At 36.0% G+C, this 24808-nt stretch overlaps 1 protein-coding gene across 17 annotated transcripts in view; it reads right to left on the reverse strand.

Moving 5' to 3' along the window:
- Positions 1 to 24808, reverse strand: part of Robo2 (roundabout guidance receptor 2) — a 1509792-nt gene that overhangs the window by 57618 nt on the left and 1427366 nt on the right. For all 17 annotated transcript variants that reach the window (XM_021184410.2, XM_029470220.1, XM_029470218.1 and 14 more), the window contains 5 exons: positions 22090 to 22211; positions 16003 to 16234; positions 13591 to 13715; positions 11786 to 11957; positions 3358 to 3540 (listed from right to left, as the gene is read on the reverse strand). In XM_021184410.2, the coding sequence (XP_021040069.1) occupies positions 3358 to 3540; positions 11786 to 11957; positions 13591 to 13715; positions 16003 to 16234; positions 22090 to 22211 (834 nt within the window). The remainder of the gene's footprint in view (positions 1 to 3357; positions 3541 to 11785; positions 11958 to 13590; positions 13716 to 16002; positions 16235 to 22089; positions 22212 to 24808) is intronic.

A 24808-nucleotide genomic window follows, 5' to 3' on the forward strand; every position in this document is an offset into this window, starting at 1 on the left:
TCACAAGGGAGAGCTATATCTGGGTCCTTTCAGCAAAATCTTGCTAGTGTATGCAATGGTGTCAGCGTTTGGAAGCTGATTATGGGATGGATCCCTTCATCAGTGCTACTTTTATAACAATAACAACAGCATCAATAATAAAAATAATAAACCAAGGTTTTTGAGAAGATATAATGAGATACAGTGAGGGTTTTGCCTATATACTGTGCATGGAAGGCATCCTGCCAGACTTTGTGTCTCACACTGAAAGCTATTATTGTGCCTCCAGTAATTATTTCTTACTCTTTCTCTAGAAGCTATGGCTCTAGTAGCATATATAGCAGAGGATGGCCTTGTCGGGCATCAATGGGAGAAGAGGTCCTTGGTCCTGTGAAGGCTCTATGTCCCAGTGTAGGGGAATGTGAAGGCAAGGAGGCAGGAGTGGGTGGGTGAGTGTTTGAATACCCTCATAGAAGTAGAGGGAGAGGGAATAGGATAGGGGGTTTCTAGAAGGTGGGACCTGGGAAAGGGGATAACATTTGAAATGTAAATAAAGAAAATATCCATAAAAAAAGAATAGACTCAGGCAGGACAAAGGTGTAGGGAAAAGTGATGCCTTAAACAGTCTAAGGTCCTGTTTCTTATTCATTTAGCTTCATTCAAAGTCTATGATGCCTAAGAAAGAGATTATATCAAACTATTAACTATATTTTTATTCAAGTAAAAAAACATAATTATGTTATATAATGATCTAAATCTGGCTTGAATTGACTTCATTTGTTGAAACTTATAAATCCCCTCATAAGCAAATTATTAGAGATTTCACAGACCTAAAGCTGAGAGATTTCAGCAGCAGCACCATGTATTGATGATACAGTTGACACTTCAGAAATATCATCCTGATATTGAAATTACGTTGCTCTAGCTTTATCTGACCGTTTATTCATAATGGCAAAATAATGAATTTACAAGAGAAGTTTTGATGAAAAGAAATATAAAAAAGACTAATACCACATATTTATTCTAGAGTTATTATGAGACTTGTTCAAAAAATTAATTTGTCACTATTCTGTGCTTTTAGAATGGATCATCCACTCATCCATGGAAACTATAGCTAGAAACTGTTGAGAGTGTTTGCATAACTCTCCATTCCTATTTAAAATCCCAAATTGTCTAGAGTCTGTAAAGACAAAAAATATAAAAATCCAAAAATGTAGAAGATCTGATACGAGAAAAGAAAATATGGAGACACTATGGAAAATGCTAGTTTCCAGCGATTTGGTAAATTTTCATTTGCTTCCCATCTATGAGAGAGCAGCAATTGTTAGAAGGCAAATGACAAGAATAGAGGACATCTATCCTCAGAGTCAGTCATCTATCAATTAAGTATTAAAGTTTTTGAAAGGCTTCTCTCAGCTTGGCCTTCTTCCAAATATCTGAAGGGCAAAGCACATTCTGAGTTAGCAGTCCTTCTGCAAGCTCCGGACATCAATCACAATGAGTCATGACAGTACAAAATGGACAACTCTTGTCAAGCTCAAAGACCAACAGATATTTTCAAGTTAAGTGCATAGGTTTTGCCAAGGACTGCTGTGAGAGACAGGAAGAGATGTCTGTCTGATGTAATTGTCCTGAAAGTGGAAACTGTGTGCCGTGAGAGCTATTGTACTAATTGGGAGTGAGCAACTGAAGAAGGATGGAGGTTTCAAAGGCACTGTTCCGCAAGTGAATATATTAGGACTTTTCATTACTGTGACTTCCACACTCTATCGGCAACTATTATCACTAAGTCAATTGAAGGAAGAAGCCTCAAACTGTCCTTGAGTGAAAAATCAAGACTACCTTATGTTTTGTGTGATTGATATGAACATATCACAGAAAGACACATAGTTTAGTGTCTGATGAAACAGACGGGGTGATAGACAATATCTGAAGGCATGAAGGCAGAGGGCTGGGCTCTTAAAAAAGGCATTGAAATGCTATTGAAGATTAAGCCTTTGCCCCCACTACTTGTTACTGACTGCGCCTTTCAGGGAAAGATCTCTAATTGGTGCAGTGATTGAACACTTAGGTGACAAAGAGTAAGGAAGCAAGCAGCTTTGACAACTGTGAAGTGATAATGGGAAATTTCTTGTCAATGGATATGATATGCTTCTTCAAGGCCTGATGAGTGACTAATACAGAGCATTTTCATATGCTATAGACATATAAGAGCCATGTTATACTTAAGTCACTACATTTCATGTTGTAACATAACAAGCAAGACAACCCAATGAGTGTTTTTTCCCCCATATTTTCCGGTTAAGACATTGTATTCAATTGCCCATTTCTAGCATAAATGTTTTAATAACTGATTTTGACAGAGAATTTACCAGGTGTTAGGATAGTCAACCAAAGGTCTCAAAAATATTTCAGGTTCACAGGATAAAATTAAAACTTCTTTCGAGGATTTCTACAGATTATGTGTAACTGGGAGTTACTATCCTTTTATTGATGCTTTGGGAAGTAATTCAAACTATGGCCATCTACATTGTAATAGCTCATCCTTTGAACCACTGACAGTATTTTTCGTGTTTCTATCTCCCCCACTTCTCGACTCCCTCTCTCTCTTTCTGTACCATCACCCAACCCATCTATCTTTCTCTCTCATTTGCAGATGTTTCAATGTGCAGCATCCAACATCCCTGAAGCTTTGTGGCATTGTACAAGAAGGAAAGTATTTTTGGAGATGCCTCCGATCATCTAGGGTCTCTCTCCTTTCATTTCTTCTGCAGCCATTTCTGCTTCCTTTCCTGCTTCTTTTGCTTCCTTCTGTTTGAAAATCCTGCTTGCCCACACTGAATTAGACACCAATTTAAGGGAGCAGTGAATCACTTCATTCATGCCTCATCAGTTTTATTAATTCTGGTGAGATTTTTTTTTTCTTTTGCTTGTCTTATTTCCATCTGGGACATTTCCCAGTGTAATCTGCATTGTGACACACTGAAAGCTGATTTTCAAGTGTCCCCTTCTCTGAGAATTTTAATCACTCTCTTGTCTAAATACATGTCTCAGAAGATGTCTTTATAGCATGCAAGATCTCTGTGTGTGGTTTTGAAGAACTAGAAAACAGTTGAGCATTTTATCCATGTCTACTCTAGCTATGCTTCGTTGGAGATACAAGCAGAAAGATTGCCTGTGGCCATAAAACGGTATGGTCAAGAGCAATGCACTGAGGCATGCTGCCTATAATTGCATTTTACAGAGTGGGTTTTTGTTTTTGTTTGGTTTTTAATAGCAAGCCCAAATCATCCATTTGTTATTCCATTCCATTTCTTCCTCTCATCACATTACATTCCAAAAGATAAGAGGGTTTTATAGCTGAAAATAGTCTCTTACCAGCATAATTGCTGAGTCCCTTTCTCTTCTTTCTTCTCCAGTACAACCAGATGCTAAAACCCATCAGAATTACCCAGCAGGCACCACCAATGCCAGCTATAAATGCCGGTTGCTTCACGACATCCGTGATTTGCTCAGTGATGCTGTTATTGTTTTCAGTAATGACAACTTCGTTACGTCCCCCTACGGAAGGAACAATGGTGTCGGTAAACATTAACTCAAATAATAGCAGGAATACAAACACGTTACACCAAAGGCACAGACGTGTCCTTTTAAAGCTTAGCTGCTATCTGTTTTATGTGGAGGTTGTCAGAATTACAGAGAAGAACACTTTTATGTTTCTAAAGAACTACTGAATCACGTGAATGCCATTAGAAGGATACTTTTTTTTCTTTCAATTTGTCAAGGAGAGGTTCTAAACCACTTACGGATTTATAATGGTATATGATAAAAATAATCATGTCAACCCCTACTAGGTAAAGTGGTTTTTTGTTTTTTTTTTTTTGTTGTTGTTTTTTCGAGACAGAGTTTCTCTGTATAGTCCTGGCTGTCCTGGAACTCACTTTGTAGACCAGGCTGGCCTCGAACTCAGAAATCTTCCTACCTCTGCCTCCCGAGTGCTGGGATTAAAGGCGTGTGCCACCACACCCGGCTAGGTAAAGTATTTTTATTTTGTATTTATTCACTTTACTTAATGATGACTGTCCCCCTCCTGGTTACCCCTTCCACAATATGTCCGTCCATCCCCACACGTCTCCTCTGAGAGGGTGGAGATCCTCCTGGTTATTCCAAGACCCTGGCACAACAAGTTCAAGTGACTCTTTATCAAAGTTCCCATAACACAAATACTTATGCACTGCCTTTCTGTTATGCTTTGCCTATTTTCAAGTGGGATAATTCACAAGATAAAATAATTTCATATGACCATCAATAGTCTAACAAAGATGTTCTATAGAAATACACTTTAATTTGGAATAAGGTATGAAATCCCCTGGGTAGAACAATAGAAATTATGAAAACATCAATGCTTGAAGCTCAGTATGTATAATTTAAGAAACGTTAGAACTTCACGCGCTCCCTAAGAGCAGTTAGAAGTTGTCAGAATTTTAACACAGAATCAAGGCATGTTATTTTTCAAAACTTTAGACATCTGAAAATCAATTAAACAAATCACCATCCATACTTTAAAGGTTGCGGAGTTGAAGAAGCACATAGACATTGAAAAACAAAATTTAAGGCATATTTTAAAGGTCAAAAACTTAGAAAATGAGATCCCAGTAAATATAGTGTCAATCAGTATTTAATGAAGGGTATTTGAAAGTTAAGCTGTAATCAAAACGCAAAAGAGTCAGACCAGCAGATAACAGCATGGTGGTGCTTCTCACTGTTTTAGTGATTGCAGTTCGGTTATATGTAAGAAACACTGTGGTCTTTGACCCCCTAAATAGGTATATTTTCTCAGCCACTTAATAGATGAGAAATTCAAAGCTTGTGTCAAGAACTTAATCTGTTTGCCCTGATTCAGATGTTTGGCACTGCTACTTAATCTATACCTATCTATATCTATATCTAATCTATATTTATATCTACATCTGTATTGAATTCAGTGTGGGGCAGTGTTTCTTTCCTTCTCTTTCCTTCTTTCTTTTCTTTCTTTCTTTCTTTCTTTCTTTCTTTCTTTCTTTCTTTCTTTCTTTCTTTCTTTCTTTCTTTTTCTTCCTTTCTTTTCTCTCTTTCTCTCTCTCTCTCTTTCTCTCTTTCCCTTTCTTCTTTCTTTCTGTTTGAGAGCATTATCTATTATTACTATAAAATGCATTTGTTTTTAAACCTGTGTTTTAATATCATATTTTAAATATGTTATCTGGTGACTTTTTACTCTATTAGCAGTTACTTACAAAGGCAAAAAAAAAAAAAAAAAAAAAAAAAAAAAAAAAAAAAAAAAAAAAAAAAAAAAAAAAAAAAAAAAAGAGAAAAAAAAAAAAGAAAAAAATCAAACAAACATCAACAAACCCTAAAACCCTGATAGAGAACACTGCAGAGAGGAAGAGAAGACTTGCATCATTTTAAGGGGAGTCATTAAAATGTTTCATTCAGCTTTGTGCCATATTTTTGTAAGCCACAGTGTATTATGATATCTTATGCTGACGGTTGTTAAAGCAGTGTTCTTAGTCGTCCTAAGTAGAGCTGAGATAAGGCTGGTGGGACCCACCATGCTTTATTGTTCTCGCAGACAAAAAAATGTAATGAAATGTGGTATCTTCCTCCAATTGGAGAGTAATGAAGAACAAAGTAATTTGTTGGAACGAGACTTAATTAGACACATCAGTGACAATCATACCTACTCCAGTAACAGTATGTACTTCTAGTAATCACCAGCTCTCCAGAATGAGGATCAAAGGTGAATATTTTTTTAAAGTTTTATTATTAGTGACAATTATTGGAATTTATATATTTGTTATTTGAACTACTATTTGGTATGGATGAATTTCTTTCACCTTTTGTCTGTTAGTTTAATTACACTCTTTCACATGAAATCTGCTTTCACATAGAAAATAGTTTAAAAAAAGCAAATACAAATAGTAAGAAAAATTTGAATCTGTGTAAGGTTATATATCCTATTTTACAGTATTTAAGTATTGGTTCCTTCACAATACTTAGATGAAATAATTGAAATTTTGCACAGTCTGGCATATCAGCAGTCTAAAATGATGAAGCATAAACGGCATCAAATGCCAGTGCGTGACTTAATTGGTAAAGGGGGAAGAAGGTAAGCTTGGGTCGCTTTACATGCTTCTCCCAGTATGTACTGTACAATGGGGGAAGCGTAAACTGAAACAGAAAAGGAGATTAGCCATCATTAAGTCACTGTTCAGCTGAGAGGTAGCAGTTGTGTAAAGAGCATTATCAGACAAGATGTGAAGCTAGATATGGAAGGATAATTAAAGAAACAATTAGGAAGTGTCTCAGGACAGCAGTAGATATTAAAAAGAAGCGAATCTCTGGAGGACACAGCCTTTTCTGGGTCGAACTGGACTTACACATGTGCATGTCCTCATTTCCAGTACTACACTACTGTGTTCCATGATTGCCTCTTGAGCATAGCTTATTCTAATTACCTGAACAGGATACTGGGAAGTCGTTGGTTTTATTGTTTTATTTCTAGAAAAATGTGAACACTTGTTTTCTATACTAAGGTAGAATAAAGGGTGTTTAATGCAGTTAGAGACTCAGTCTTCTAGAAATAATGCAACTCAATAGGACTTTGCAATTTACTTAACATAATCTAAATTAAATCTATAATTTTGCTAGGATACAATTGTTCTGAGAAGGACCTAGCACTTGTTTTATATAATGTTTTCTTGGTTCCAACAGAAACAGGTCTGCAAAATATTGTGAGTAGACAACCACAAGGAAAAGAGAAAAAATTTTCTATCATGTTGAGAAATATCTTATTTACTAAGCACAATAGACAAATAGGCATAAAACAGGCATAAAACAGAAGTATAGGTATTTTGGCGATCTTACTTATTTCTGAGTAAGAAAAAAAACATATTCAGTAAATACACCTTTTGTTTGTTTTCCTTCTAGGGGGTGTCAAGGAGAATTATTCTTTTCTTCTTGTAAAGCAAAGTATTGTTATCCCTCAGCACTGATGCAACCTAGGATTGGAACCTATAGTGAAAGGAGATATACTCATGTATATTTTTGTTTTGTTTCATCGTGGTTGTAGACAGAGTCTCTGTCTCTAGCTCTACTGGCCTTGGGATCAGTGTATAGCCCATGCTAGTCTCAATCTAATGAATATATTCTTCAGTCTTCATAGTGATGAGATTATAGCCTACAAGTATGTGGCGCCACACCTGGACCTTCATAATCTTCAAAATTCTAAAGACTTTAAATAAAGTATGTACTTGTGCATACACACACGTATAGGATATATGTATATTTAAATCCTTTTGAGTATACCTGTACTTCTTCCTAACTCCAATTTATTTCAGAAAATCTCAGAAGGGCAAGTTTGTAGGTTTCCCTCAGGTTAAGGAATTAATTCCGTCTGAACAACTAATTAAGGATGGAAAGGCAATTTAGAGAAAAGGTGATACTCTAACTTTTCTCTAAATGCCATCCATTTAGCAAACAAAGAAAAAGTTGAGACGTCTAAAACATTTAACATTATGTCTCTATTCAGGAGGCAAAATAATCACTCTGATATTGGTGGTATCCTGCCTGAATATCATTTTGATAAAATCAGAAAATAAATGAATGCTTTATGAACTCTTAATGAATATATACTCTGGTTTTCGTACGTATTGTCTCTATGATGTCAATAAGAGTGAAGGGAATTGAAAGAGTTTAAAGACTAGAGCTGTAGCAGAGAAATCTTCACTGACAAGCTTCTAGTTCCTTTAATGACATCTCCAAGCCCTGCATGGTAAGCAAGCTAGTGGCCACACTGATAAACCCTTACGTCATTTATATGACATGTCAGAATTCACAGCTTCAAAATGCTGAATGATAGAGAACTTAAAGGAAGCTTACATGTAGAAGAGAACCATTTGAGGACAATGCGCACTAATCTTCAAGCAATCCCCTGTTGATATCCTTTGATGAGTACAGAACTCTGCACCAAGGAAGACTACAAAGGTCTGGCGCAAAGCAAAGGACAAAAGATAAGGGAGGCTGTCTAGCTAATATCCAGGTCAGAGTGGTAAATTCTTGATATCTGAATTCTATTCTGTTAGGAGACCACACAGACATACTAATATTTTTTCTTGAAATTCCCAAATGGCCCCACCATAAATTGAACATCAAACTGAGGTTTTGGTCCAAGAAAAAGGACAAAACCTAAAAACTCCTATACAAATACCATGAAATGGAATGACACCTGGCAAATACAAGATAAAAATCTAGTAAGAAGACTGCTTTATAGGTCAAACAGCAACAGTCTTTCCTTAATTACTGACCTTTATAATATATCATCAGCAAAGTCCAACATCTGATAAAACATAACCAGACACACAAAGATAGACAAGCAGATAAAAAAAAAATAGTCAAAACAATATGAGTTAAAGGAAAAAAGAGAAGTAGTCATTCCACATTATAGGTTTTGGAAATGATTTTACTACATTTATATGTTTGTATGTTTTACCTAGAGTGGGATTTAGGCACACTCATGTCATGCACATGTGTGGAAGTTAGAGAATAGACTGCAGGAGTTGGTACTCTCTACTCTGTGAGTTTAAGAAATTAAGCTCAGGTTTTCAGGTTTGGCCAAGCACGTTTATCTGCTGAGCCATCCCACCTTCCTGAAACTTCAGTTTTAATGTAATGGGTTGTAATTCTTATTTAAAAGAATATATAATCTCTACAGAGAACCAGAACTTAACATAAATGCTAAGAAATAATGCAACTATTTGAAGAGATGACCTAATATTAGCATTTCAGACAGAGTCCATTTCAGAGCAAGATGTGTCACAGTGAATTAAAGAGAAATATGTGATGAAGGTCCTGAAATAAGCCCATTAGAATGTAAGTCCTGGCACATAATCACTCTGGAGCAAATAAACCAGAAGATTTAGAATAAGGGCTGGAAAGACGACTCCTTCCAAACCAAAAGCTGGAGAAATAGCTCCAAATTTTCCATATTTGAGAATTGATTACTCAGTTATAGACCTTGGTCACAAGCTAGAAGACTGGGTTCAGATCCTGAGAGCCTATATAAATGTTGGGCAAACATGAAAACTCATTGTAATTCTAGCACCATGGAGGCACAGCTAGGGTATCCCCAGAGATATTCTTTTTATATAGGAAAACTCTGGATATGACTGAGAGATCATGCTTCAAAGAGTAAGACAAAAGAATGAGAATAGCTGACATTAATCTTAGGTTCCCACATATACACACACCTGTACCTACACGTGTAAACATGCATACATATACATGTAAGGCAAAAAGGGATGATAAATTAAAAGTAAGGCATTCTAGACTTAAAAGGATATGTACAAATCCATAATTATGATATATTTCTAGATTCATTGATAAATATTTTTGCTTTACATTTGTAGAAGACAATTTTATATACATATATATGTACATATATATTTCTAATGTGTATAAATCATAATTCACTAATATTATACTAAAATAACCAAAATTCTGCTAGGCATGGCTGCTATCATTGTTACTAAATATTAAGGAAGAGACAACATCAGCCCTATCAAATATCCTGAAGAACATAGGAGAGAGACAGACTTCCCACCTACTCTATAAAGACATTCACTCTCATTCCAAAACTTGATTGAGACCTATAAAGATAAATAAAAACCAAGAATGAAAAGAACCACCAATCAATATCCTTTATGAACACAAATTCACAATTCTTTACCACACAATACTAAACTAGAGCCAGCAGCAGACACAAAGAGTATAATAATGACCAACTACAATTCATTCTCAGGAATACAAAGATGATTTACCTCTTCAAATGATTTAGTGAAATTTAACGTATCAACAACAGAGGTCGAGAAAGAAATTTTAAAATTAACCCAGTGTAAAACACATATCAAACAGTCAGGAAATACATCAGCAAAGTACATAAAAGATCACACACTGAAAACTACGAAGCACTGCTGCCCAGTGGTAAATACGACTTCCATAATGAAAGCATATATTACGTTCCTGGGAAGCACTCACTGCTACTGTTCCTCGGTTTGACAAATAGATTTAGTGCGTTTTCATTGGCAATTCCTTGAAGTCTTGGTAGAAACTGACAATCTAATGAGAAAAGTATGTAGAAAGTGAAAAGGTCTATTCTGGCTACAGAAAAAATTTATAAAAGAGAATGATGGCATTTTTACATTACCCAATTTTTAAGACCATTTACTGTAGCAATGGAAACAGTATGGCTTGCTATATAAGCAAATATAAATGTTATGGACCCTGAAAGGGATTCAAATACACTTAATTTATTAAGAGATTGGTCAAGAGGTTCTATCCATTCTATTTAATAAATGTATAGAATATGTAAGCCTTTCAATATCATGCAATTACCTGAAGATCAATTATCATCCTAGGCATGAAAGCTAAACTTATAAAGCTCCTAGAATAAAATTAAAAGGTCCTGTGGAGTGATATAACACAGTTTTTCTGGCAACATATACAAAGGAAAACCTGCTAAATTGTACTTCATTATAATTTAACACTTATCAAAAGACACTATTAAAATAGAGAACTCATGGACTAGAAAAAAATTCTGTGTGTGTGTGTGTGTGCGCACACGTGCGTGTGTGTATGTTTGAGATGACTAAGAACTTCATTCAATATTCAAAAGAAGAAGAAATTAGCATAGGTAAGGTTGTTACACACCATTAGAATGCAAACAATTTGAAGCTAAATCCATAAAGATGTACACTTTACATTCACTGGAATGCCTCCTGTTATAGAATGACAATATCAAATGTTGGTGATGGTGCAGAAAAACTAAAGTTCCTTTTCTGGCTTCTGAGAATTTCAAAACAATTTGGAAATTGTTTTAGACATGTCAAGTAACATAAAAAATATATAACCCTATTATCTGTAAGTTCTACCTCTAAGGAGTTCCTCAAAGGAATGAATACATGTGTTCTTGCAAAGCCTCACACAGAGTGTACATTTTCTAAATAGAAAATTAGATAAACCAAATAGAACATATTCATAAGATTCAACATCATTCAGTAAACATGCATTAAAACTGTTTGAAAAATACATGAAAGACTCCCCCAAAACATTGTTTGCGTCAAAGGGCATGCACACATTGCCATGGTCTAGATAAATTCATTCATATTCTTATCAAGAACAGATAAACATTGCCAAGAGTGATGGGGGAACCATTTTATTCAAGAATTTGAATAGATGGAGCGTGAAGTTTTCTTCTCATATGTATATTTTAATTACAAATTCCTTTTAGGAAGCTTCTCATTTTGACATACACTGGCACAGAGGAAGCATACAGCTTTGAGTCAAAATATACTCTCGAATGATTCCCTTGTTCTTCTGTCTTTTCATTGAACCACAATTACTTGTAGATCTATTGAATATAAGTAAGTTGTTAGTAAACCTTTAAAAATACAATTCTATGGTGGTAGCTGTAAGATTATAGGGCACATATGCAAACAACTGTGTGAATCATATTATGAACTCATGCCAATTAACCTACACTCTGTGTGAGGCTTTGCAAGAACACATGTATTCATTCCTTTGAGGAACTCCTTAGAGGTAGAACTTACAGATAATAGGATTATATATTTTTTATGTTACTGTATGGTGTACTATAGCTGAGAAACAATTCTCACAAATACTTGGCCATGATCAAGATGAATACTCAAAACCACAATCTGCCTTAATGTCCAAGGAACGAGACTAAGTTCAGCCTCTGTGGACTGATACTCACCAATTATTATCGGCTGTGGTTCACTTTTTACTCCAACCCCTGCACTTGTGCTAGCTGCCACTTCTACCCGGTACTGAATTCCAGGGAACAAGCCACCTATTACTACAGAGCGAATGGCTGCATCCACAGTTTTATTGATATGGAATCGCGTTTCATTTCCCAGACACCAGATCTGTAGAAGTGGGGAAGTAAAAAAGAGGCAGTATGAAATTTCCTTTCTGAGAATTTGGCTACTATCATCAAATACATATTTGCTCAGAGTGATCAATCTACTATATAGTCTTATAAAGGTGTTCTGTCACTGACATTTATAGCCATCCTATGAATATTTAGGTTTGTTTGAGGGATAACAATATGACAAGCTGAAACTGTCACATTCTTATATATCTTACTATTCTCGTGTGAGTTTCCACTGAGCAAATCAGAAGGTGCAGTGACTCCCTTTGACACATCAGGATAGCGATGGATGACTTCAGATTTGACGTTTGTATAGATAAAATCTCTTACTTTGATCTGCTGAATGTATCAACATTTCTTTTATACATAACCCAATATAAATGTGGTGATTGTGTGCTATGATGTTAATGAAAAGTATGTACACTTTGCTATCTCACTGTAACACTTTCAAATTCATTTTGTTATGTTACTATAAGGACATATATCCTTGTTAAGCATGTTTGCTTAAAATGGGATGGAGAAGATGAAGGAACAATATCCAATTAGAACATCTACTTGCTTCAGTAAGGTACTGTAGGTTGACAAAGTTCTATTTTTTTTAAAAAAAAACTTAGCCTTTAGGAATAAAATTCAATATGCACCATTTTGGATAAAATTATTCAACCTATTTTTCCACATCAGCAATGATTTTCTGAGATGAGGTGGGATCTGTGGTTAATGGTATCAGCTCTACCTAGCTTGTTATTTTCCAAATTCTAGAAAAAATATATTATATATATATATATATATATATAATATTGTGTTGAATATTTTCCAAAGTTTCATGTATAACCACATCACAATTTACCAAGATTGTATTATAAAAAGTTTGACACACTTTGCATCTTAAACATCAGTGGTAATAATGAAACAACAGGGATCTTTTCTTTTACATTAACCATTCCATAAGTTCAAAAATGAGACAATAATTTTTTTGCTATTCTATTAAAAACTTGTTTCAGTGGGTCATACTTTTTCCTGAGAGAGAACACAATGCAAATTGGCCCAGAAGTCCTCTTCACTCCCCACCCCATTTTACTTTCCTGACATTCAATTCATTTGTCCTTGATAATACAGGCAAACTTGGGGTTAGTGGGATTTTACTTCTACTTCGAACCAGTCCGTCCGTCGTTCCCAATTCTATCATACTGAAACCTACTCTGCTCTCACTTCTCCAAATGAACTCTGACCTCAATGTTGGGTTCTCATTCTTGCTTGTAATACAACCAAAGGTAACATTCCACTTTTGAGCCCTTAGAGACAGGTTGTGTACCAATGGCCCTAAGATGGGTCTTTTTCATATATACTTTTAATTGGATATTTTCTTTATTTACATTTCAAATGTTATCTTCTCTCCCAGTTTCCCCTCCAGAAAACCCTATCCCATTCCTCCTTGCTTCTTTGAGAGTGCTCACCCACCCACCCACCCACTCCCACATCCCTGCCCTGGCATTCCTTTACACTCGGGCATTGACCCTGGACCAAGGGCCTCTCCTCCCATGGATGCCCAACAAGGCCATCGTCTGCTACATGTGTGGCTGGAGTTGAGAAAGCTCCCAGTGGGCTTCCTTTTGTTAGTACAGCTTTACCTTATATTCCTGAATAATTCCATTCTGGTGGTCAGCTGGTGGAGGATCCCAGGAAACACTAATGCTTGTGCTGTTGTGACTTCCAACTGTCAGCACAGTGACAGACTGGGGAGGGGCACTTGGGGCTGCAAAGGAAATAGATTGATGTAAACACTAATTTATGGTATGTGCAAGCTTACTGGTCATGAAAATAAAGACAAGACTTTTAAGGTTCTGCCTTCCAGTTGTCCAGCATCTGCACATAGTATTTAACAAGTGACAATCTGTTGAAAACAGGCTTTAAGCTCAGTGCATATTTTAAAGTGGAAGCAGCGAGTGGGAGTATTATATACTCAATTACAAACTAAACATATTGCATTCTTAAGATGTTTTCCTGTGTTAGACAGTGTGTTGCTAGTTTTAAATCTTTCTAATGACTCTAGGAACTGGAAAAAAACTCTCCTCTCAGATTTGAATAAGGAGGCCATACTTACTACGATTAAACAAGAAGTCAGAATTTAAGCCCAGGGTGTTGGAATCTAGAAGTTATGAGTTTTTCCACTAATACTTTCTAATGACTGAGTTTCTAGAAGAATATATAAAACCACTTGAATCAAAATATTCTTAAATGATTTATCCAAAAATGCAAACAAGAACTCTTTCTAGAGGCTGGCTTTTTTGTATTGTTTCAGATATTTTCTTTACTAAGTAAAAACAGAAATGAAATTATAAATCTCACCAATAAATAAAACAATGCTTTTCTTTCCATGCTGGGAAAAATAATTGACTATTAAGAACCGGCTTATAATTTAAGATGTAAAACATATTTCATGTGGTAGGGTAAGGGATTTTTGCTAATAAAATGGAGACAGGCTCCTGTTGGGTCAGATGTGAAATGGGGAATTTTGTGATTTCCAACAGCCATTCCTTGTCTTTATAGTTTCTCCTATAACTAATTACAACCATGCTGAGAAGAGTGAGAAGCAGGTTCTGAATGTAGATTGCAGGCTGCCCCTTTCAGGGATTCCCAGAGCTAGGAAACACTAATTGTGCAGAACTCAGCCATCCCCAGTGAACATCTTAATGTAACTCAATAATAGAAAGAGAAACTTTGGAATACTGAGATACCACTAAAACTCCATCTAGAGAGTTAAAGCAAAGAATTGTGGACCACTAAATGCTTTCTTTAAAAAAAAAAAAAAACTGTCAATGCCTTCATAACTTCACTATTCATGCTCTTTATAAATAACTGAAAATACATTTCAAAGACCGGCTAAGGGGCTGTCCCATATTTGGTAAATTAATCACAGAGTATTTCATTGATATGACAGTTGGATTGAGATATAAGACAGAGAGCGACAGCTGCTAACGCAATTTGCTCCTTCCTGTCCCTTCACACGACAGTGCCTCTCCAAAAAGTAGCACTCTGACATAAATCTGACCACTCGTCTACCAGCTTTGCAGTTATTAAGTAGTAGGCTGCAATGAAAGCTAACACTCGGAAGCCAAGCTTCCCTTCTTGTTGGCTAAACGGGAGAACTCCGAGCCTGCTCCCTGACAGGTCAATTATTCCAGTACTCAGTTTCTTTCTCCAGATCTGAAAGAATGCGAATCACTGTTCATTGCTCTCAGACTCAGTCCAGCTGAGTCCATTTGTTACATTTACCAGGCCACAGAAATGTGGACCAAATACTAAAAAAAATTCTGTTCCACAAAAAAAAAAAAAAGTCTACTGCAGTGAAACTGGTTTTGGGAACAAGGCTTAAAATTATCTTAAGTTATAATTATTCGCCCCATTTACTGGTGGAACAAGTTTGCAGTGTAGGGGAAGTTTAATAGAGCATAAACATAATTGGAAATGTTAGTATTATTTTGTTTTTAAATATCTTAAAAGTAGTATATTTTCAAATGTATTCACTTCTGTCTATGTTGATATATCTCATTTCAAATCAACATGAAGTTAATATTTTTATTGTGCATCAACATCAGCCTGTTGGTATTTGTAGCATGTTTACAAAAGGTTGTTTCACTTGACAGAAAATGTTTTCAGGGTAAAACCTCTTTTTTTTTTTTTTAAATTAGATATTTTCTTTGTTTATAAATGAACCCACACACCTATGGTCACTTGATCTTTGACAAGGGAGCTAAAACCATCCAGTGGAAAAAAGACAGCATTTTCAACAAATGGTGCTGGCACAACTGGAGGTTATCATGTAGAAGAATGCGAATTGATCCATTCTTATCTCCTTGTACAAAGCTCAAGTCCAACCATTTTACTTCTTTTTTCTTTCTTTCTGAGAGTATTAGAAGAAAATTACACTCCTGGATTCACTAATATATGATCCTTTTATGGTCTTCCAATTAGTATAAACAGGAAGTATAAAATAATCTGTCTTAAATACAAGGTTCTTTTAACTAGAGACCAGTACTGACCTTCCTCAGTGGTTCGGACTGTTTTCGATTCACTGTCCATTCCTTGGAACTCATTAAAATACGGCCGGACTTTAATTTCGTAAGTCACCCCCTTTTTCAAATTCACAAGGACAGCACTCCTCTCAGTCGGGACTTTGGCGTCTAGATTCTGCCACACAGTTGAGGCTTGGAGTCCCGAAGTCTGACGGTACATCACTCTGTAGCCCTGAATAAACTGGGGTTGTCGGTCCACCTGCAAAATGGCATAGGATCATTCAAAGAAACAAGGAAGACATCACTGAGTCCTTTGCCCCTCTCTGACCTCTTCATGGTCATTTGAGTTAATGACAAGGTCTTCTTATTCACGCCTGCCTCAAATAATATCCTTCAATGGCATGCATATATTATTATTTTAAAATCTTTCAAAAGTGATGAGCACGCCAATTATGTCCACATCTCAAAATGACTCACAATGTCTAAGCTGGAGTTTTGTTTCACATTGGTTTTATATTCCTCTGCACTAAACAGTTCTTAGTTTCCTGATAATATATGTAACATAATATATGTAACATCTGGTAACATCATTTCCTTACTATCTTCTCATTCAGAAGCTTTTGATGTTATTCTTACTGATAGGTGCCAAGAACCTTACTGACTTCTGCGTAGGTAAAAGGGCAATGGAGGAAGGCTCCTTAGTCTTCCATGTGGAAGGGGGACGTTAGCTAATAATTACTCAATCGTCAAGATACAACCACAATCAAGCAACTGCGACTGTAACACATTGGGACATAGAAAGTCTAGAAGGAGCAGGATGTTGAGTTAGAGTACAGACAATCTCCCTGAAGTCACAACTTCTGTGATCTGAATGAAGGAGGAATGTTTACTGGCCTGTGTATGGCTAAGCCAGAGGCGAGAGCACAGCTATGAAGCCCCATTATGTTTTAAAGAGTATAAAAGTTCTTAGCTCTCAGCCATGTTCAATTCAAAGCACATCATTGTAGCAAGCTCTCCCCTCTACTCTTTCCATCCTGCATGTTTTGACAACTTCCACATCTTTCCCTATATTACACAGCGGCGATACTTTAAACAAGAAGTCTGAGCTTTTGGATCTGAGAGATTATTAAGATGTTCTTTTCACTCTTTGAGGCCTGGGTGACAGCTCAGTTGGAAAACTGCTGTCCTTGAACGCTTGAAAAACAGACTTACAGTGTCGAACCTACATTGAAACAACAACAAAAGCGCAGTTGTGAGGATGTTAACCTGTATGGAGGAGGTGAGGCCACAGACTACTGGCCAGCCAGCACATCCTCTTTGACAAATCCCAGCTCATTGACAGATGCTAAATTGTGCTAAGAGTGGTGTGAGGAGAGTACCAACTGCTGCACATGCATGTGACTGCTGCCTTCCCTCCCCACTCTCAAAATAACCCAAAGTTTTCTAAGTTTTGTTTGTTCATTTTGTTTTTTAAAGAGAAGTATTTTTCAGAGTGTTATTAGTTCTTTGAAATTGTCATAATATTAGCTGTTTGGATAATATTAGCTGCTCCTCCAAACCTTCCTGGATTCTCCTTGCTTTGCTTCCCACCCAACACTATGAACATTTTTGTAAAAAAAAGAAAAAAGAAAAGAAAAGAAAAAGAAAAAAAATCCTTCTAAAAGACATGTTTGTACTGTCCAAATATTCTTGCATGTATAGCCTTCTACTGAAGAGTGGTCAACTTATCAGTGGCTATGTACATTCATTTTAATAACCCTTTCTTTTTCAGCTGCTAGGAATTATCAAGAACTCCACAGTTTGGAGTGGGATTGTGTACCCAGTTCTGCCTCTAAGCTGATATTTGTTTCAACCTGGGCATGCACAGGGCTTGAAGAATCTGTGTCTACTGCTGCTCTTTTCAGAGGTTTTAATGTTCCTTCAGTTACAGAAGTAAGTGGCTTTTAGGTTTTAGCAGTCATAACAAAAAGAATGTCAAATCATTTTCCTGGTTTGCCTTGCTTTATCAATGCATGATTTGAACATAACCTCCTATAGCTGCTTCTTCAATCAATCCCCCATACCACGGCTTAGTCACCCTATGCTGAGGAGCTAGAAGCCAGCCATTCCACTGTCAAAGTGTAAAATTTAGTGAAAAATAAATGAAATGACCTCATTTCAAGGCAGTTGTGGAAAAATAAAGAAAGTATATGAGTTTTTACTAGGGCTTAAAGAATTCAATTATCTGCATGCTATAAACAAAAGGCTTTTCTTTTATAAAGTAACCTGTAATCTTATGTGTTCAGTTGTAGTGTTATGTCTTTTTGAGAGAAAGCTACCAATTGAGGAATAATAAGATTGCATTAGTATTTTCATGAAGAAATGAAAAAACCTGCAAAACTTCAATTAAAATGGATAGAACAAAGGAATTTTCTTTCTCTTTAGAATGCCCCTGCTAGAAGCATTGTTGAACATGCATGTGTGTCTTACAAGCAAATCTTAGGGTGATAGATGAGTCTCAAAAAATAGAAATTCCTTTTCCTCTTGACAGATTTTAACCCACAAAGATTCTCAGGCATTAGAGGCATCCATTATGAGGCTGTATCAATAAAAATTAAGGTCTAACAAGGAGGCTCATGCACAGTCATAGAATGCTCATTCATGCTACCAATTTGTGACTGTAACAAACTGGTGTGATTTTTGAAAAGCAGAAGTTGCTCTGACATAAAATGAGGCACCCAAAGAACAAAAACTAAATTCATGAGAATCAAAGAGAATTGCATTTCATCAAAACTGACAGAGTTTAAAAAACAATCCTTGCCACATATGTTAAAGCAACATTAAGCTTACGTTTTATAAACTTGTCTGAGTTCCCTTTAAGTGAATTTATATACCGAAAGAAAGGCATAACTCACAATAATAGCTTGTTAATACTGAAAGAAACAAGCTGTGTTTTTAAGAAGAACATTAAGCAGCTGTTTGGAGATGAAGGGAGTCTGTAAATCAGGGCAAATTGGTTTTATCCATGTTTGGATTTCATTAATTAAGTGTGTTAGGTACTTTTATGAAGCTAATGTTTACTACACAGCGTTGCTCGCTCACTCCAGTGAGCACAGCCATCAACTGGTAGATAGTAATGGTCTACTTAATAACAAGAGTTCAAGTTAATTTTGTGTGGTTGGGAGGCACTGCTTAGGGGGAGGGAAAATGTTATTACAGGTGAAAGCAAAGAGGAATTTGCTGAAATCTGACCTTACAAACTGAAGATCACTGAGCAAATAAAGGCTCTATACCACCCTATGCTAGCTCAGCCTGCCAGCTGACCATTCCCAAGTTATGTCTTCTGCTGGTTACCAACTTTATTAATAAGCAGATTAGAAGATAGGTGTTCTTAAATTTAGTATTTACTCTAATTAATGTCTAGTCACAATTTTGGGGGGTTTAAATCCCTAAGTAAAAGACAATAGAAATTATGATATTAATAATGCCTCTGTCTTAAGGACTAAGTAGAGAGACCTAGAATTCTCATCTCCAGTCCTGGAGCCTGATTTGATTTTTACCATTACCTGTTTAACTTTCTGAACCTGGGGATATTTACTTGCTCCAGATACCAGGAGTCACTGGGCTCAAAACAGTGAACCATGCACTTAAGTGAACGGACCCTGCAGTCTCTGGTGTGGAGATGAGAATTTACAAGGCATTTAAATATGCATTCACAGGGCATCTTTGTTAGAAAAAAAAGACATACTGAAAAAATAAGGGAGAGGGAGCTTTCAAATTAATAAGCTATGTCCACTGTCTACAGCTTCAGTTTTAAAAATAGAAGAGAATAAAAGCCTCTATCTGAATAGAAAATCCCAAAGTTTTCTTGGGTGAGTCAGTTGCTAAATGCCATATCTTTGTACCAGAGCGGTTCTAAAACTGACTTTGAAAAAGCACTCTCTGCAGGCCAAGTGTTCTGGCCCTAAGCACGGGTCTCTAAGTACTTCTGCCCCAGAATCACACCACTACCACCATAAAATCTTTTTTTTTTTTTTTAAAGCAAGTTTTGCTACTGCAGCACAGTTTTTACAGTTAGTTTTCATTACATTAACAGTCGTTTTTAGCAAATAGCCAGTGATAGTTATTTGGCTCTAACTTTAGTCTTAGGTCAGGTTTAGGAGGTGAATGTTTTTGCTTCTGGTTTTGTTTTTGTTTTTGTTTGTTTGTTTTTCAGTGCACAAGTCCTGTGCATGTCCCGATTGACACCTGGAAGCCATTGTGACCCACTTCAGATGGTCTTAACACCAAACAGGGACTGAAATATTCTGTCCCACACATCCTAACTGATAATAAAATAATATGAGTGGAATAATCTAAGTACACAACCTGTCTATACTTGTGTTCTTTTATAAAAAATTGTCATTTGATAAAATAAATAATATTTAAATATGAATTTAATGGCTCCTCTTCTTAGATATGCTACTGCTAACTCCTCAATCTCAGTGTATATTAAACTCATGCTATAAGGGGAGTCTTTTGTTGTTAGCTTAGTGTCTAATATACTTAAATACCTTATTGACTAAATTTTTTTGGTGCGTATAATATGTTATAGCATTTATCAGTGTGTCATATTTCTCAACTGGATTTTTGCCCCTACATACAGTGGCTCTCAAAATCTGCAATAGACTCTGTACTGAAAATTCCCTTTGAACTGTATGTGTGCAAAGTAATTAAAACTGGGAGAGAACCCCGAACAATATTTTTATTGTCATATATACCTCATATACTTTCACCAACTGATTGATAAAAATATATACTCAGCCAGGCCTGGTGGCACACGCCTTTAATCCCAGCACTCGGGAGGCAGAGGCAGGTGGATTTCTGAGTTCGAGGCCAGCCTGGTCTAAAAAGTGAGTTCCAGGACAGCCAAGACTACATACACAGAGAAACCCTGTCTCGAAAAAACCATATATATATATACTCAACCTGTTTAGTTGAGAGTTGATGTAAAGTGTGATAGAATTGTTTCTCTACCATGACCTGAATGATGTCAAGACATAAGAATTGGTGTAGTTTACTTACTTACTTAGCTACTTCCAAAACAATGACCACAGGTACATACAGTAAAATATATCTTAACTACTAATTAAAAAATGAAAGTTGGAATCATACCAAGTGTGCCAGAATGGTTACAACCTTCAATATAGAAAATCTTAAGTGTTGATGAATGGGAGAGAAATAGAAAATATTTGGAAGAAAGAAGTCAGCCCACCACGACTATATTAGTTAGAATAGATGAACATTTAGAAAACATTTAGCAAGCTCAATAAAATATTAATTGTCATGTTAACACACTGATAACAATCCATGGGAATATACCAAAGGTAAATGAAAATGCCCACATTCAAAAATTATCTACAAATTGTTGTGGAAATATTATGCATAGTAGCTAAGAAAATGAAATATTTCAAAGGTTTACCAAGTAAAGATATAAAAAGCATATATGGACTCTGTATAAAACAAATTATTATTTATGACTACTTCACCTAGAAAGGGTAGACGAGTGGATTTTTTATATGTGTACACTGCAAGACATTACATGCCGATGATTACTGTGACATGAATGCAACTCAAACATTTTTTTCTGGATGAATGAAGCAAGATACAAAAGTGATTGCTGTGATTTCCTACACAGCACCACTCCAGCCAAGGAATCTAGAGCAACGTGGCATTTATTGGATGACTTGGGATGAGGATGGGTTCAGGAGGGAATGATTACAAATGGCCACAGGGTTTCATTCTGGGATGACTTTACCACTGCAAATTTTGACTTTGGTGATAATCTCAGAACACTCATCATGCTAAAAGCATTTATTCACTTGATCCCTGTAACTTTCGCATGTTAACTGCAGCTCAGTAAGTCTTCTGGAAGTCAGGACATGAAGGTTAGACTTCTATTTCAACGTACTTTTTACTTATTACTCTTCATACAGGTTTACCTGTTGAATACTTTACTCTGTTTTCATCAAGTACCTTGAACTGAAAAGGTGTTTTTAAATTTTGTTTTAGGTTTGTTTGCCCTTTTTTTCCTACAAAAATTCCAAATAGATTTGTTGCTATACATGAAGCCTAATATGTTCTATAAAAACTTACCGTCCATGTGACTTGAACAGTTGTAGGTGTCAGGACAACTGGATTATGGAGACGAACAACAACATCACCTAACTCCTTCTGCACCTGTCTGTGGTCCACTCCTTGTGCTGGGGGGCTGATATCTGTAGTGAAAGGAGAAGACCACTCCTAATTTCAAAATTCATTAGTAACTTCCTGTGCATTTGATATCATCCTATGTAAAACTAATTGCCAGATGGATATAAATATGTCATGATATAAAACAACTTGGCATATAAATATAAACACATTATGTATATAAAAATAAGCAGATGTGTGTATATGTATTCCATGATGGTATGACACAATTTGTTATATGTATCTTCATTAAAATTTTCTATTCAAGATTCTTTGTAACTCTTCAGCCTCACATAGAAGGAAGAGGATCATTAGATTCTGAGTTAGACTAGAGACTGTACCCTACTTCTTGTCCAGAAAGATTATTTCTATATAGATGATGAGGCACTGAAGTATTTTCCAAGTTGTAAGCTAAGATCTTAAATTGAAAAGTTAAAAGGCTTTTTTTTTTAATAAAAATGCCACACATATGCCAAAAGATCACTTGAACCAACACATTTCCATGTCAAGGTAAAGTTTCACCAAAACTATTTGATTTAAAGAAAGTTGTCCAATTCTAAATGTTTTCAAAATTAATTTCTTCTGCTCTTTCTTCAGTTTGTATTGCAACATTCTTACAGGATTTAGAGGTCTATATCTTAACTGTGATTTCATTGTGCTAATTTTAACTAGGATATAAGTAATGAGGAGCAACATAATGTCATTTTCTTTCATGTCCACTTTTTCCATTCTTGACCTAAGCAGCAAAGTAAAATGTGAATTGTTTTAGAGCAAAATGGTCCTTTATCTGAATACTATCCACCTTTGCTGATGTCTACAGGTCCTAATGTGATATCATCCACCTACAAGTATTTAGGAGGTTTAATGAAGAAAATGATTTTCAAAGTAAGTGGTTATTAAAGGAATTGAAAACTCAGACCTTGAAGGCCAATGTGTTCTTTGAAATGAAGTGCTCTGTAGGATTTCCAAACAGCTGAATGTGTGACACCACAAATAAGTCTGACATTCAGATACAACACATGAGTTCTCCTATGAAATACCTGTTACAAGACTGTAGGTCATCAGATCTGTGAAATTTCTCAGGTGGAACAAGCCAGATTTGTCTCTGTCTTTATCTCTGTCTCCCTCCCTCCCCCTATACTACACACACACACACACACACACACACACACACACAATTCATTAATCCATTCATCTCTGTTGACCTTTTCACTGAGTCGTAGATTCTGAGTCAATATTTCATGCCTGGCACAGTTACTCAGGATCATGAAGGTATGTGAGACTGCATCACAAAGGAACTCCTCTCAACCTTGTTCTTTCTCTACCTCGAACTGCAGCTGTACACACAACAATGACTGCTATCCCCACAGGTATAGCTAACATACAGTCTAAAATTTCTTGACTGTAAAAAAAAATCGTATATCTCTTCCATTTCACACTCAGTCATTTAATTGACTCCTTCAATCCAGACACATTAAAAGTGGTCGCATAGGGAGGAGATAAAATGTAACTACTCTCAGGTCTTCCAAGTCTTTGTTGTGCTTTCTCTCTCTCTGGAGACAGGTTCTTTACCTACATACCCTTCATCATCATGGAAAATTAAACACACTATGGCGGAGAGAACAAAAGCGGAGTACCATCCCCTCCTCCCTCAACTGTCATCGTGTCAGCCACGCTCCCATCACGTGGCAACTTTATTTGACTTCATTCCTTTACCGCACCCTTCTCTGTGATAATGGCATGCTAGTCACTACCCCTGAACTACATTGTAATTATAATAATATTTTATGGCTGCATGGTGCCTTTCATAGCATAAAAATACTACTTGAATTATATATCTTTCAAAAGCTCTTGCAAATAAGAAATAATTAATCCTTTCTCTAGAACCCTGTGGGGAGTAGATTGTAACAAACAAAGAAGGTCCCATTTTCTATTGTAGTATTCGTTCTATTACTAGTAGGGAAGGAAAGGATAATATAGCATTCTGTATCAAACCTGCATAGCAGTGACTTCTGTGTCATGACTTCTAAACGCTCCCCTACTCCTGCCTATAGTAAAGGACAGGTTATAGAAAAGGTGGAGATAAAAATTTCCATTCATTTTATATTCTATTTTATGGTGGCATGTTAGTCAGAAGAATCACCTATGCCAAGAAGAAGGACTTATTTATTCTTTTCTGAAATAAATATCGTTTGAAATAACCAAATGTTTTATATATACATATATACATATGTATATATATATATACACTGTGTATATATAATATAATTATATATATATGTTTTTGTATGTATATATGTATGTATATACACACACACCTACACAGACACACACACACACATACACACACACACACACACACAGTAGTGGTTGTTAAGCATCAGTGCTGTACAATATAGAAGCCATAGTAACTCAATTCAGGGCTCTGACCTCCTCTTGTCTTTAGATTTAAGCCTGAACATGTGTCTCTAACAGATTTATGGTCAGTGGTACTCATATTCAAAATCCACACTGGGAGATCCACTATCCTGGGTGGATTGAGGAATGACACACAAAAACAGAAAAATAATTCTGACAATGATGTCTGGGCATCTATTTTTCAAGGGTTTATTATTTTTTCTAT

This window comes from Mus caroli, chromosome 16 (genome assembly GCF_900094665.2).
Source record: "Mus caroli chromosome 16, CAROLI_EIJ_v1.1, whole genome shotgun sequence".
Taxonomy (NCBI): Eukaryota; Metazoa; Chordata; class Mammalia; order Rodentia; family Muridae; genus Mus; species Mus caroli.